Source organism: Zalophus californianus, chromosome 8, assembly GCF_009762305.2.
Source record: "Zalophus californianus isolate mZalCal1 chromosome 8, mZalCal1.pri.v2, whole genome shotgun sequence".
NCBI classification, from domain to species: domain Eukaryota; kingdom Metazoa; phylum Chordata; class Mammalia; order Carnivora; family Otariidae; genus Zalophus; species Zalophus californianus.
In genome coordinates, this window is record NC_045602.1 from 88,083,000 (window position 1) to 88,098,277 (window position 15,278).

General features: G+C 54.4%; 1 protein-coding gene across 6 annotated transcripts in view; it reads right to left on the reverse strand.

The window, feature by feature from the left end:
* EDAR (ectodysplasin A receptor) overlaps positions 1-15,278 on the reverse strand; it is a 94,015-nt gene that overhangs the window by 15,609 nt on the left and 63,128 nt on the right. For 2 of the 6 annotated variants that reach the window (XM_027622340.1, XM_027622342.1), the window contains 5 exons: positions 10,722-10,807; positions 3,283-3,369; positions 1,409-1,537; positions 1,214-1,288; positions 845-917 (listed from right to left, as the gene is read on the reverse strand). In XM_027622340.1, coding sequence (XP_027478141.1) covers positions 845-917; positions 1,214-1,288; positions 1,409-1,537; positions 3,283-3,369; positions 10,722-10,807 — 450 coding nt within the window. Of the gene's footprint in view, positions 1-844; positions 918-1,213; positions 1,538-3,282; positions 3,370-10,721; positions 10,808-15,278 lie in introns of all 6 variants that reach the window. The other 4 variants (XM_027622339.1, XM_027622336.1, XM_027622341.1 and 1 more) reach the window with 3 other exon arrangements.

Genomic DNA, 15,278 nt, shown 5'->3' on the forward strand with positions numbered 1-15,278 from the left:
AGGGGACTGACACCATGGGGTGGATTTGTGTAACCTAAGCAGGACCAAGTCCAAATGACCATGTAAGGGGGCAAAGGAAAAGTTCACTTCCCTCTGCCCTAGTTATTAAAGCCAGGGCTGATTCTACATCCTAATGTGCGCTAAATATGGTAAAAATCTCATATGTCAAAATTCTTCTTTAAGAAGTCTTACTTCACAAGTGTTAGTGGTTGGTCTGGAGCCTGTACAATATGGGCTGTGGGGCCAGACGGCCTGGTCTGGTGCCCCGGCCCTGCTACTCCTGGATGTGTCACCTCAGGCACATGACAGCTTCCAAACCTCGGCTTTCCACCATCAGGGGTAATACTAGCACCTTGTGCGTGGGCACTCACAGACCTAGCACCGAATGTTCCCTAGCCATCATCATTACCAACGCGGCCCAGCATTTAGGGAAACTAGTTCTGGTTTTAGCCTAGTGACACCAGTGTTGCTGTTGGCCATGGGGAGCTGCTGAAGAAGAAGGGGACACTCACAAGCTTCGGGTCTGCGCACAGAGGGTGGATGTTGAAGAGGAAGGTGGGACGGGGGGGGCAGCTGGCCTTGGAGCAAGGTGTTAACCACTTGCCCCTCACACTGCCTGGCCCCTGCATCAGGTCAGAGGTGAGGCTGAGGCCTGGTACTCTCCTGCCTTGCTCGTCCCGGGGTCCTGCTCCCTCTGGAGCCTCCAGGCCAGTGGCCAGGCTTCTTGGGATGCTCCCCATCTGGCACTCCCCTTTCTGCTCAGGACCCCAAGAGGACCCCTGACCTCACCTAGCGCTGGGGGCTGCTCCACCCCACGACGAGTGGCTGCTTTGGCTTGACTTACCTTTTGACAGTCTTGGCTGGAGCTGTGGTCAGCTTCTCGAATTCGTCCTTCTCAGAGAAAATCACCACACTGTCTGCAGGTAAATGGGAAGAATGAGGGTGAGGGGAAGGGAGCTGGAGTCAGTCCCTGGCTCTGAACTCATCCTTTCTTGCTTCCCTTCACTTCCTCTTTAGCAGGCCTGCCCGGTGACTAAGCCACACCACGCCCAGGGCGCGATGTGGGGGCCCCGACGCCTCTTCCTGCAGCCCTGTTCTGGGTGGCATGAGAGCACCAGCAGTCGGGAGGCCAGGCTTCCAGGTGTTGGCGAACGGGGCACACAATCTCCACCCTGGGATGGACACCCGTGCTGTGGGGGTTCGGTCTGCAGACCTTGGGCCTCTTTCTTCTCCTCTTCCTTGCTCACTTGGGCTTCCACGCTCTTCACTGGGTGGCTGGTACAGCAGGCTGGTTGGAGAAACGCAAGGGTGTGAGGAGCCTGACTCATGCACTGGGTAAGCTGACAGAACGGAACCGTCAGCGAGCAAGCGTTTGTGGGAGGGAGTGGGGGCACTGGGGAGCAGTCACCTGGAGCAGAAGGCTTTGTCTTCATGATGTAGAACATGATGATGAGGACAATGGCTATGGCCATGATGAAGATGGTGGACATGGCAATGATCAGGGCTGTGGCCAGGTGCCCTTGGCCTGAGAGCTCTGCTGGAGACAGGGAGAGAGGGCAACATGGGGCTCAGGACTCCCTACAGGTGCCCCTGAGCCCCACAGAATCCACCCTCTGAGAAGACCCCGGTGCCTGTGGCAGGGGACACTTCCAGGGGACCCTCAGAATCCCAAACCCTACAGGTTTGCCTTGACCATCATGGCTGGCCTTAACTGAGGCTGATCCAGACTTATCTGGAACACCATGCTTCGGGTTTGCTCAGTTGTTCCTGAGGTGCTCGCTCTTGGTGTTACTACTTTGGGAACCCTGGGTGAGTTGGGATGCAGAGAGGAAGAAGCCCACGAGCAAGTGTCCTGAAGACAGTTCCATCCAAGCAGAAGTTACCTCGGAGGGCCAGAGATTCTGTTCTTGGTTTGGCGCCATCCTGTGTCTCATGCAATTTCAACCTAAGCGTCATAATCAGACTCCCAGGGCAAAGGTGGTGAAGGGGCTGCCGCACCTCTTCCTCTGTTCTGTCACCTCACCACGGGGGTCCCTTCCTCAGGGGGCTCTCGCTGTTTTCCCCAATAATGCCTGTCGTCAACATGTGCAATGCCCTGCTGCTTGTTCTCATTCTCTGAACTAACAAACAGGATTCTGGCCCTCACGAGGCAGGATCCAGGTGACCTACCATTCCCACAGGAAAGGGACAAGATCTAAAACACTGGGGACCCGCTGAAGGAGGCTGAGGCCATTTTGGAAAGAGGCACCAGAGCTCGTAGCCCCAGCGCTGCCAGTTTCCACGCCTGTCCTCCCGGGTGGGGTGTGTCTGAAGAAATCATCATTTGGATGCCAGGTATGGATGATATAAGTGCTTTAATATTCACTGAGTTGTGCGCTATTCCCCGCCCCCCACTCGGGGCCTGGTGGAAATGAGACTCTTATGTCCTAGCAAAGTCTTCCAGCTTTGATGCTCTGTGAATGTGCAGGGTCAGGTTTGGGGGTGACGCTGAGGCTAGCGTGCTTGAGTGCACTGTGGGACTCCAAAGGGCCCCCGAACCTCACTGAGACCTGGGCCTTAAAAATGCTTAAATAATGGATGGCACTGAAACAGCCTGATGGTAGCAGGGACCAGCGTGAGGCCTTGATCTGAAAGAGACGGGGGCCTCAGGGGCCTCCACCCTCCTCAAAGCCTTTCCATCCCTAAGGGATCAGGGAGCAAAATATAGTTCTTAGAAACGAATATTAAAGTGTTGGGCTCTGCAGGTTGATCTGAAAGCCAGCAACAGAATGGCTGTGGCCCAGCCATGGCCGGGAAACTTGTTCTCTGCCACGCAACCACCTGTGCCCTGAGCACCACCCTGAGGCTCCAGGATGTGCCTTTCTTGCCAGTGTGTTCTTTTTTTTTTTTTAAGATTTTATTTATTTATTTGACAGAGAGACACACAGCAAGAGAGGGAACACAAGCAGGGGGAGTGGGAGAGGGAGAAGCAGGCTTCCCGCGGAGCAGGGAGCCCGATGCGGGGCTCGATCCCAGGACCGTGGGATCATGACCTGAGCTGAAGGCAGATGCTTAACGACTGAGCCACCCAGGCGCCCTCTTGCCAGTGTGTTCTAAGGGACCCCAGGCGCCCATGGAGAGATCGCTTCCACTCCTTGCAGACATCACGACCAACTTCCCGCTACTGGGGGCACTGAGGAGCCCCCGCTGCCATTCCTCATAGCTGCTCCCAGCCTCCCTCTTCGCTTTCACCCAAGCGCGTTACTTGTAACAGCTGGCTAGCTGCAGAAGCACGGTCCTTACCTTTGTGGGCGTGCTGGAAGGGAGAGAGGGTGCTGCTGCCAGAGGTGCTGGGGAAGTTGGCAGAGACTCCAGAGCTGGCTCCTGTACCTGCAAGGGGAACCCAGTCACCTCGTGTTCCCTGGGATGACCTGGACAAGCCCCACCTTCAAGGACGGAAAGCAAGTTGCAGCCGCAGAGCCAGGGGATCTAGAATTCTAGATTACACAGGCCCTGCAGCAGGGGGTGGCGGGACAGGGGACACTTTCATTCCTTAGCATGTTTCATAATCCCTAAAGAGCACTCTGACCTCCCAAGTGTTATTCTTCAGGGAGAAGACACATAGGTAAATCTGCTGAGACTAAACAGTGGTGCCTCACCAACTCAATTTTTCTATGAATAGAGGTAAAATATAGGCCATCTATAGAGATGAGAAAAGCCCGTGTATATATACAGAAGGACTGGGGGGAAATAATGCTTGAGAAATTTCTTCAGTTACATAAAATAAGAATGTAGTTTTAATACTTTTTCTAGTTATAAAAATAATATGTGCCATTATTAAAAATCAGGAGAAAAAGGGAATACAAGAAAGAAGTAAAAGGGAATCACTGATAGCCTCACTACCTGAGGTTGACAATTTGGTGTGTTTTCCTTTAGGATTTTCCTGTGATTCATTTTTTTAAATACTTGTGACCAAACAGTTTAAGAGCAGACATGAACTTTGCTTTCCCTCAAAACTGTGACTCATAAAACTTCCCTTCTCTATTTAAAAAGTATCACTTTAGCAAGGGTGAAATGGAAGCTGGTTTTGTGACCAATTCTGTCACTAAGGAATTGTTCGGTTAAAACAAAGCAAAAATGTTCTGTCACAGAAAACACGGCATCCTGATGGTCAACCTTCCTTTAGGTGGGACTTGAGTTTTGCTGTTGATAAAAATGATCCTATTTCAAATACGTGTCCTTCTGTCTGGCTTTTGTCCGTACTCGTGCTGGAGTAATCCGTGAAGTGGGCCTGCACACTCCCAAGCAAGGGTGGGTGAGCTGGCCTCCCCAAAGTCACACACGTGGTCCCCACAGCCCTCCCAGCAAGGAGGAGTGGTGCTGACTCCGGGACCTTTGTCAGCCGGCCTCCAGGCTTCCATGAGAACCATCTCTAACAGGGACGTTTTCTTTAAGAGACACTTCTCAGGAGAAACCACACTCTGTGGCTGGTATTTCTAAAGCCACCTGTGCACACAGCATGGGGCAACTCAGAGACGGGGACCATAGCCAACCGGGTGAGGCAAGTCCTGCTGAATTAGCCACACATCTGCGTCCAGTAAGGAGACAAGGTCACGGGACAGCAGGGCCAGAAACATCTGCTCCTTACACCCTTTCACAAATAGAAATCTGCAACTAAAATAAAGGGAAGCTTGGGAGGGCCCGGGGACAGGCTAAGGACTGGCTCCTGGGGTAACTGCACTTCTGTGAGGTGCCATAGGTCTCAGAGCCTCCCCATTGGTCACTTGGGTTGTCTGGGAATTTAACTGTTGGCTGCTGGGTGAGAAATGTCATCTGCAGTCTCTTCAAACAACGCATGTACCGTGGGGGAAGCACTGAAGGCTGTGAGGCACACACCCTCCCCAGCAACTCCAGGATCGGGGCTGGCCCGGGAGCCCAGGAAGGCTTGTTGGCCAGCATGGGAGCTGCTGGTGCCGCCCTGCCATGCTTCCAGCCCATGCTGGGAGCCGTCTTGCCAAGTCTGAGCTCTCAGCACCAGAGGCAAGTCTCCTCTCTGGGGACTTGCTGCTTCTGGAGCCCAGGGACCTAGCTTATCTGGAGCTCCTGGCCTTGGCCCCTTCACCTGTCTCTGTTCCTGAGGGGCTGCCTCAGATGTGGATGCTGGTGGGCCCAGAGCACTGCACGATGGACGGGGAGGTCTCTACCCTCCGCAGGGCACCATGAGTTCTGTGGTTCCTGCTTCTTTCCTTCTTTCTCAACTGCTGGTCGCCGGGACCACTTCTTAGCTCTCCCACTATAAGAGAGAGGTGTGCTGAGGGGTGCAAGCAGGCCTGCCCGTGGGGCCCGAGTGCTCACCAGCACGGGCTGCCCTTGAATGAATGCAGACTGCAGAGTTGACTTGCTCAGAACAGAGGCTGCCCACCCTACTCCCAGCCCCCCACCCCGCCCCAGCTCTCGGGCCCCATGGTCACACCACTTTCTCCTGGAGTGGCTGCCCCCTGAGGCCATGGGAAGCAGGAAAGTGGGACCTGGGAGTGGGAGGGTGTCTGAAGCAGGAACGCTGCCGATGACAGTTGGAAGGGGCAGTTCTTCTGCTTCCTCTGCTGGGTCTTCTGGCGCCTGCGGTTCTAGGGAGTGGCCCTGCTGGTGACCAGAGCTTAGAGAGGTTTCTTTGCCTTTCTGGAGCACAAACAGAAGCTTTCTTGGGCCCTTTACCCCTAAACTCACGTCAACTCTCTGCTTTTCCATTTAGCCTTCTCCCCTGGCCTCAGAACCAGTGGCCCCTTGGGAGGTGCTGGTGGGAAGGTGCGCCCCCCTCCCCCCATCCCTGTGAGGGCTTGTGCGCCTGGCACCCTGGGGCTGGAGGCTCTGCTGTGTGCAGACCACGCGGTTCCCCTCCAGTGTGGCAAAGGAGGCTTCAAGGCATCCAGTCAAGTGGGGAAATTGACATGGGTCAGGGCTTCAAGCAGAACCTGCTTTCCTTTTTAAAAGCAAACACGACACTGAAAACAAAGCTAATCTATCTGTTTGGTAAGGAACTCAGGGGAGCTTAAGCTATTCCTCAGGGAAAAAAAATACTGTGGGCTCTGTTTGCGGATTTGTCATCTTTGTCTCTTCTTGTCCCTTTCTGCCGGGGCTTGCTGGCCAAGGCTGGGGGACAGGGGCTGGGGGCACACATGCGCCCAGGACTGTGGTCCAGAGAGGAACAATGAGAACAGCCTGGCTGCACACTGACTTCACGAGATGCCTTTGCGTCCGGCTGGCAGGGCTGCTCCCCAGGTGCCAGCAGCAAACACTGCGTGCGGGCCAGGGCACGTCGGTAACGCACACCCCACCACCCCCAGTGGGCGGCTCCTGTCCTCGCTCAGGTGGCAAGCAGGGCCTCCACCCTGGTGTACGACATTCTCCCTGAACTGAGCTCCAGCCAGTGTCAACTGAAGGGCCCTGAGCTGCAGGCGCTGGGCGGGGTGTGCTCGGCTGTTCCGTGATCCCTGAGCCGACCAGGGGAACGTTCTGTTCTGAGCACATCCCACAGTGAGAGGGAGGGTGGGCGGGAAGACCGCATGATTGGAGGTCTATCTCCGCGCACAGGTGCCCTAGGACAGCATGCCACGGCCACCAGCTCCCTGCATGGGAAGTTCCCTGTTCCAGGCCCCGCTCTGCTCTCATGAATATTTGGTGTCTGGACAGTTTCCTTCTGCTCCAGTATGTGCCCTGTGTTTTGGGTTCATTTGGCCTCCTTGGAACAGATCATTAGATGAGAATGTTCTTCAGTTGTTGTTTCTGTTGGGTGGTCAACTACTGATCCATCTTACCCTGCATGATGCTCCCACTGGAGCCTAGCTTTGAATAAGCAGAGAGGAGATCCTGCAGGATAGGAGTAAGGCAGGGTTAATGAAAACTGTAGTCCCAGAAAATCGCCATAAATTGCCACACCTCTGCTTAGCTCACTGGTGTGTTCGGAGCAGCACTGACTTGGGACAGTAGGTATGGGAGGTGGCGGGCTCTGCACGGTGTTCGTCCACTTTCCTCAAAAGTATTTTGAGAACTGTAAGCACGTGGCTTAATGCAGTAATACTTTTGTTCAGTGTGATGACAGGATTTACGGGGCCTTTGAGGTTTGTTAATCCACACAATTTATAAATATGCCATATGTATTAAAGACTGCTTGGATTCTCTCTGCATGGGGCAAGTAGGTTGGATTTTCAGGAGTGGTTTGTTTCTTGATTCTTAAGAGTTGTTGGCGAGGGTGCCCCCAGGCTGCTGCGTCGGCCCAGCGCCCCCCAGTGGCGGATCCTGGAACAACGGGCAGAGCCGTTTGAACCCCGCTGCTGAAAGTGAGGTTCCCCGGGAGCTTGCTGGAAATGCGGTCTGGGCATCCACCCCAGACGTGCTGCGCCAGGATCTCTTTTTTAACAGGACCCTGGTGACAGGTGTACGCATTCCAGCTTGAGAAACACTGTGTTAGAAACAGCTGGCCTTTGGGGATGCCAAAGCTTCACACTTGAGTGGCATCACTGTTGGGCATTGCACGATGGCATCTGAATGAAACTTGCCACAGCTTTCCTGAGCAGGCTTTTCCAAAAGGTGAGTCCGTCCTGGGCCTGACACAGGGCTCGGTGTCAAAATAAAAACGAAGAGGAGTGATGATAAACATGATGCTGATGGGACAAGTGAGTCCCCAGGCCCAGAGCTGCCTCACTGGTCCCTCCAGAGCTCTGTGAGGGAGGGCTCCTGCTAGGTGGGCCCAGGGGAGCTGACGGAGGACAGGAGGTCGGCAAGTGAGGTGCAGGCCACGTGGGCCTGGGAGACCCGGGGTGGAGCCATGCTCACAAAGCCACAACACGGATTCCGTTATGAGACAGCTCTCAGGCGTGAGTTCTCAGGACTTTATTTCTCAGGAAAGAAAAAAACAGTGCTGGTTCACCAAGTGGATCTTGTTCTTTGCCTTCACTGAAAAATAACTGAAGGGCTTCTTCTTTCTCTTCCATCTGGTGCTGATTTCCAGGACAGACAGCAATGGGATGGAAGTGGCTTCTCTCACCACAGCATCCAGAAGGAAGCCCTACGCTTTCCTGAGGGGCATGTCACAAGAGGTGGGGGGAGGGGAGGCCCCTCTCTCAAGGCTCTTCAGCACTCTAGGGGTGCCCGGAGCGTCTGGGGGCCTCCCTGTTGCACTCTAGTGGTTTAGAGAAGAGTCCTCATTTACACTGGCTTTGTGTCTTCAGTACTCAAGGTATTTGGGGCGTGGATGTGGCAGCCCTATTGACACACTGAGAGGATATAATTTTCTCAATTGTCCAGGAGAGGAAACAGACACGGAGGGAGGTTTCGAGGCTTGTAGGGTATTTTAGGGCCCCTGAGTACCAGGCTCCGTAGTAACTTCCACTAACTTCTGTTTTCATCAGGTATGACAACTGGCCCAAAGGCAAGATGGTTGTAACCAATGGCCCCATTGCCCAACACGTCACAGAGCCGCGTAGAGAAGCAGCTCTTCTTCTAAGATGGAAGCAGCCGCCGCAGAGAGAGACAGGGAGTGCCCCTGAGGGTAGGGGAGAGCTGAAGCAGCTCCCGACCGGCCCTCTCTACTGAGGAGCTCCCAACCCGGGCACCCGGGGCTCACTCCCACACGGGCATCTTCCCGGGAGCTGCCCGTCACCCCTGGCTGTCCCAGACCAAATACACACACTGCATGCTTTCCCCAGGGTCTGTGCCAAGTTCTCTGACCATGGCTTTGCAGTCCGCTACTCATTGACTCAGGGTAGCTTCGTGCAGCAAGGACCTAGGGAAATCACATCAAAACCAGAGGAAGTGTCTCAGGTTGGAGGCAAAGGCGCTCTTGACCACCGACTGCAGCCTCAGGAAGGTGCCTGGTGGGGCTCGGGCAGCAAGCTGACATCAGGGTCATGATGCATGAGGTTTCTCTCAGTTCCTGGCTTTCCTGGGGTGACGCTGTCAGGGGCAGCCCCGGGGGTTTGAGTCCCAGGGTCTTCATGGAAGCTGTGGTCATAACCAGCTTTTCTGGTTCTATCTGCTGCTCCCGAGCAGGAGTTTGGGGTCAAAAGATCTCTGGCCTGAGGATGCCTGCAGGGGGAGGTGCAGAGCCCATAGCTGGAGAGAGTAACACTCATGTCCACACTCGAGGCCCTGACCCAGGCTCCATGCACCATGTCACTCGACAAGGCCTAGCCAGTCGCCTCTCCCCATACCCCATACAGATACACAGAGCTCTGGTGGTTTGCACCCTGACTCTAAGTTTCAATGGTTTTGCTGTCCTCTTCTAGATCTGGCTGCTAAGAACCTGCTATGAGGCCTTACTGGGAGCTGGTTTTCAGTTAAGCAATTCAGGGCTGGGGATTAGGGCAGGGATGCACTCATTCTCAAAGTGTCCAGGGCTCAGGGGCTTTGCTTTCTCTCCTCAGGCGATGGACCCCACTATCAAATGGCGAGAGGAGGGAGGTGTCCCTCCAGCCAGCCAGGTTATGGAAGTCCCGCACAGGGACAAACCTCACATGTGAGCTGTTTTCCGGGTTCCACAGGCAGAGCCTTTTCAACACGGTGGGGAGTGTCTGACATCTCAGTGAGGGCTCCAGCCCAGAACTGTCTGGTATTGAATCGGCTGGGATCCCCCAGCAGGAGGCAGTGGTACGGCGGCTGACGTCACCACAGGACCTGCTGGCAGCCCAGAGCCCTTGGGCCTCCTCTAATTTGTGAATTAATGAGCATGTGGCTGGGTACAAAGCTCCGCTTTAAAGACACGTGGACCCGTTACTGCGGGCACGTCTACTGAAGCAATCTAGGAAAGAGGGGGTGCCCCCCTCCCTGCCGGCAGCCCTGACACATGCTTACCTGGGTACCTCCTTCCCCTGAACCCGAAGGCGAAGGAGAGGGAGAGGCAGTCCACCTCTCTTCCTGCTCTCCTTCCCCACTTCCCACCGCTCTTAAGGGGCAGGCCCTTGGTCTATTCTCCTGGGCAGGATTATTGGGAGCACATGGGGTGGGGGCCTTTGAGAGAGCCCGGAGAGGCAGGGTCCCCACACAGCCCCTCTTCTGCCCTGCAGTGGAAGTGGGGCTGGGGGAGAGCAAGGAAGGTCTCCTGTGGCCCAGGGACCAGCTGTCCGCCCACCCACCTCCATGGCATCTCTCCAGACCACAGCTCCAAGTGACCACACACTACATTCTCTGGAGCAGAGTTCCCTTCCTCACAGATACATGCAGTGAGAATCAACGAGAATGAAAACACGAAAGAAACAGCCCATGGTGGGACTCTGAACTTGTGAGCCTCGCTGCTCACATGGGCTTCGTGGAATCCGGTTCACTCACTGTGACTGCTCCTCACCTTTCCCTCGGCCTTACCTGGTTTGAAAACATGTGTATGAGAACTTAAAATCGTCTAGCGCTTTGCAGGACTTTGTACAACACCTTGGCAACTGTGATCTCATTGGTTTTTCCATGAATTGCATGAGCGGGGGGGTTCAGATTTTTGTGACCCCATGTTACAGATGAGAAAACTCACGCCAGGTGGCAGGTGACTGACCTAAGTCTCTCACTAAGCTTGGCTATAGCAAACCTCCCTGCAGGGACCTGTGCCAGGCTGGCCAGCCCACGGGAGCATTTTTGGTTTTGCCCTCACTGTAGTTCATCTGTCCAGGTGCGGGCACTGGCTTCCTTCTACAACCCCGGGTAAGGAGAGATATGGTGGGGAAGCAGTACTGCTCGGACGGAAGGACAAGAGCACTCACATTCCTTGGTGTTGGGGGGTGCCAGGAGGCAGGAGTAGCAGACCATGCCGTAGATGTTCCTGGGTCTGTTTTCCAACATGTAGTAGCTGCAGGGAAGGAGAGACAAGACAGAGCAGGCGGCTGAGCCAGGTGTCACACAAGCACATACTGACCACTTGGCATGCCCATGATTCAGGCATGATCCAAGCATGATCCAAGCATCACCAAAGGCAGGAATGAGACATATGCTGTGGGAATCAGGAGCTCTCAGAGCCAGCCGCCCATTTTGACCACTGAGTTTCTTTGGGAGTTTTCAGCATGACTTGAAATGGAACATTCTTTTTCCAATATTGGGCCATTTTGGGCCTTTAATCTCCTCTCTTGTTTGGTTCTTTTCACTGATGGATTTGCTCAGTGTGTGTGAGCGATCATTTTCATTCACATCAGTCACTGGAGTATCTGCCAGTAGAACCTGATTAGCTCTCTGGGTGTCCCAGCCAGTGAACCAGAACCCCCCGGAGGAGGTGCACCCCCTGACCCAGTGAGTGCCTGTCTCAGAGCCTCTAGCCTGGTGGGATTACTGGCAAATGCATCTATGAGCCCCTTGGACTCTGGCACCTCTCAGACCTCCTGCACACCTGCTGAGACTGGACAGAGCTGGCTGCAGCGGACAGAAAGATAGCATCAGCATTAGGAGAGGTCAGCGTAGAAGGCCTTCAGCATTACCTGACACACAACCAGGTGGTAACTGATTGCTTTGCTTCCCCTCCAGTAAGCACCTGGCCCAGACACTGCCTAAGGGCAAGTGCTCACACTGGGGTTGTACACACTGAAGGAAAAGGACAAATCATTCACAGTAAGATGGTGAAGTCCTTTCCCCCTATTGATGCCACATCTTTCGAGCTTCCCAATGTCAATGAGGCAGCCCCGGTGACCATGCTAGCTCTCAGAACGCCCTCCCCGCAGAGCTCTGCACCCTGGGTCAGAGCTCTCCACAGGACCTGTCACCCCACCCACCCAGGAGTCCTCGCTTCCGGCACTCACAGCTCAGGCTCCTTTCCACCTGCAGGTTTTGGCACTTCCCTTGGCGCGTGCCTGCTTTCCATAAACACACATTCGGCAGTGGTCATGGAGCCATTTATCACATCATGAGAGGTCGATTAAGTAACGTGAGCTGGTGCCAAAGTTTTTCCTCATTACAAGTCAAGAGATGAAAAATCCCTCTCCACTATTGGATTTTTCCATGGTTGGTTTTTAATCTCTGTTTTATTAGCCATGCACACTCAGGCCCCCACTGATGGCAGGGTAGGTGGCAGCGTGGCAGGAGTGCTGGGGGGGGGGGGGTCTTTGGACTCCAGCCGCCACGAGCTAGACCATTACCAATAACAGTATGATCGTAATTCCCTGCCCTTCCTCAGGGCCTTTTATCCTCAGACCCCTGTGTATCTCGTAAACATTAATTAACCAATCTCAAAACACCCCTCAGAGAAGCCACAACAGCCAGTTTTCCAGTTAAGCCTTCTGGAAAAAAGCCTCTCTCAAACACACATTCTGCCACCCTCCAGAAGCCATCTGTGCCTGGGACGCAGGAAGCGACAGTGCGGTGGCCTATGGTGCGTCTGCTCCCACGAGGCGGCCTGTGTCTGTGTGTGGCCTCACGGGGGTGACAAGCTCCAGGTCAGCTGGCAGATGCCTAACATCCAGACCCAGTGCTGGCACTTGGGGCTCTGAGTTACTCCTCACCTCCACCTCCAGCACAGTCCCCTGCCAGGGCAGGACTGTCTCTGTGGCTGGCCTGGGAGTCCCTCAGGCCAGCCCCGTTCATATCTGCATTCCTGGAACTTGTGCTGGGTACTGAGGAGGGACAGTTTCAGGTCAACATTGGCTGGAAAAATGAATGAGATGAAGTTCTTCTCCGTGGAAGTTCAAAGTTCACAGACTGACAAAAGCCCTGAGGGAGTTCTGTGCCTCTTTCCTCCCTTTTTAAAAAGCAGAACCACAGCTAGGCCCACCCCGTTTAACCCCGGGTGCTGAGCTCTGTCTTAGATGAAGAGTGCAGCCACCCAGCGGGCGGAGAACCCCCGGCTCAGGACAGCTCCTCGCTGGCTCTGCAGGGCGCCCACACTCTGTGCCACACTCCATGCATGCCAGGGGGCCAGTCTGCTGCCCCTCCTCAGCACACTGCTCCTTCTCGCTCTCATCCCGAGTGGCTCTGGCTGACTCCCACGGGGCTCGCAACAGCGTCAGCTGGGCCTCCTGTCCTCACCGCGCATCTGGACCAAGATGTGTGACGTATTAAATAACTTAGCCAAGAAACAAAATACCGAAAGGCAATCCATCTAAAAAAATGAGTCAGTCCAGACGGCCATTGCGGGAACTCACTGCCGGAGTCGGTGTGTTGACTACCTCACCCATTTCCCGGCACGCACTGCTGCGCAGAACATTCTCAAGGTGAGAGTTTCCTCCTCAGGACTAACCTCAGCAACTCTTGCTGTAGCTTACACCCAGATCTCTCTCTTCACCCTGGCTGTGCAGGAGTGCAGAGTAATTGTTTGGGTGCCTATCTGAGAGATTCCCATCAGCTTGAAGCCAGGTGTTCATTCAGGGGCCCGAGTCCCGCCAAAGATTGTCGTCGGGTCCCTCCCTCTTTCTGTAGAGGCCTAATTTCCTACACTTGCATCTATGTTTAGACTTTTCTTAGTTCTTCTTTGTTTTTCTCCTCAAAGGTTGATTAAGGTAAGTAGACCAAGATAAAACAGGTTAAATGGGGCCTCTGGGGGCGCCGGGGTGGCTCAGTCGTTAAGTGTCTGCCTTCGGCTCAGGTCATGATCCCAGGGTCCTGGGATCGAGCCCCACATTGGGCTCCCTGCTCAGTGGGAAGCCTGCTTCGTTCTCTCCCTCCGACCCTCCCCCTGCTCATGGGCGCACGCGCTTGCGCTCTCTCTCAAATAAATAAGTAAATAAAATCTTAAAAATAAATGGGGCCTCTAGAATTTTCTATGAAGGGACTGACTTTCTCCATGTCAATAGATATATAGATTTCCCCCAAAGATTTCCTTTCCTAAGCTTGTAATGGATGCCACTGAGCCATCAGATGCTCCATCTTCCCACACAATGTGTCATGCAGAACCGTGTCCTTCACCTGGTCCTCCAACCACCCCAGAATGCCTTATTTGAAGGGAGGAGACACGAAGTAGAAGCCAGCCAGCAGAAGGTGAGATGGGCCACAGCCAGCCGTAGGTAAGATGATGCCCTGGCAGGGCGGAGGCAGGCTATGAAATCCAACCTGAGCTGCCTTCCTATTCTCCTGTTTTTGTTCCTGGTCCTCCCACGCAGCCTTGCTCAACAGGAAAGCGGTGTATGCTCATTGTTTTGCCAGCATCTCGGCCACATACTGATGCACAGCAGAGAGGGCAAAGAAGGAGCGTGTGCCTGCCAAACCACAAGGGGGCCAGGGCCAAGGCAACCTGTGGCGTTAGGAAGACAACTCTGAGGTGGCCTGCATTGCGGCCTGGCAGCCACCCGGACTCAGGAATGAAAGCAGCCCTTCACCGAGCAAACAGGGCCGGCTTACCAAAACCCCTTGTAATCCTCCCCCGTGACACAGCATGAGAGCTTTATTTGTTCCCTAGACCGAGGGCGGGTAACAGGAGGTAGGAGGCCCTGGCGCCCTCCGCTGACATGCACCAAGCTCCACAGAGCCCGTAGGAGGAGGCTGGGGGACCAGAGATAAAGTAGGGCCTTTCGTGGCAGTGCCCTCGGGGGTTGGGAATGACAAGGCCAAACTGGAAAGCAACTACATCTTCATATCCGTGGAGCAATGTGAGGACGCACTGAGATGCAAGTGGAGATGTGTCTACAGCACAGCGGCCTTCACCCACTCAGCAAGTGTCCTGGGGGCTGGAGATAAGGCGTGGAAGAATCGGGTTGCTATTCTCACGGAGCAGGGAGGGAGTTACTCAAGACTTCAGAGCTGGGAAGACCCTTTTAAGAGTATAGATGTCAGCCTCCCCACTAATTCTACAGATAGTTACCCTTATCTTTTGAAGACTTTGAGAGACAGGGCATGCACAACAACTCCACTGGCAATCCTCTTTCTGGGAAATATGTGAGGGCCAAGGAAATTGTCTTCACTGCCACAGAACAGCCTTTCTCGTGACCACGCTGGCCCCTGCCTACAGGGCAGGGTTAGGTAATGCACTGGTCCCAGGGCTGTGCTTTCTGGCTAGAAAGTCTCTGTGGATCTAGGTAAGAATGAAACAGGCTGCTCAAAGTTCATAATCACTGCCCCTTTTAGACCATCTGGAATAATATCACGGTTGAATCTCCCAGACCGCCGTGGGCTGCATGCATGGTCTGAGCCACGGCTGCATGGCTGGGTCAGAGCCAGCAATGCTGTGGGCAAGGCTCCGTTCTGCACCTACCCTTGCTTCCCCTCTATGAAGCTGCCTCACTGGAGGAGCCTGTCTGGACCATCGACGCCCACACCATTCATGCAGAGATGCCTTCCAGATCCGACCTGAGCTTCTGTCAGATACCTTGGTCTTGATGTTACAACCACCCCAAATGCACACAGGG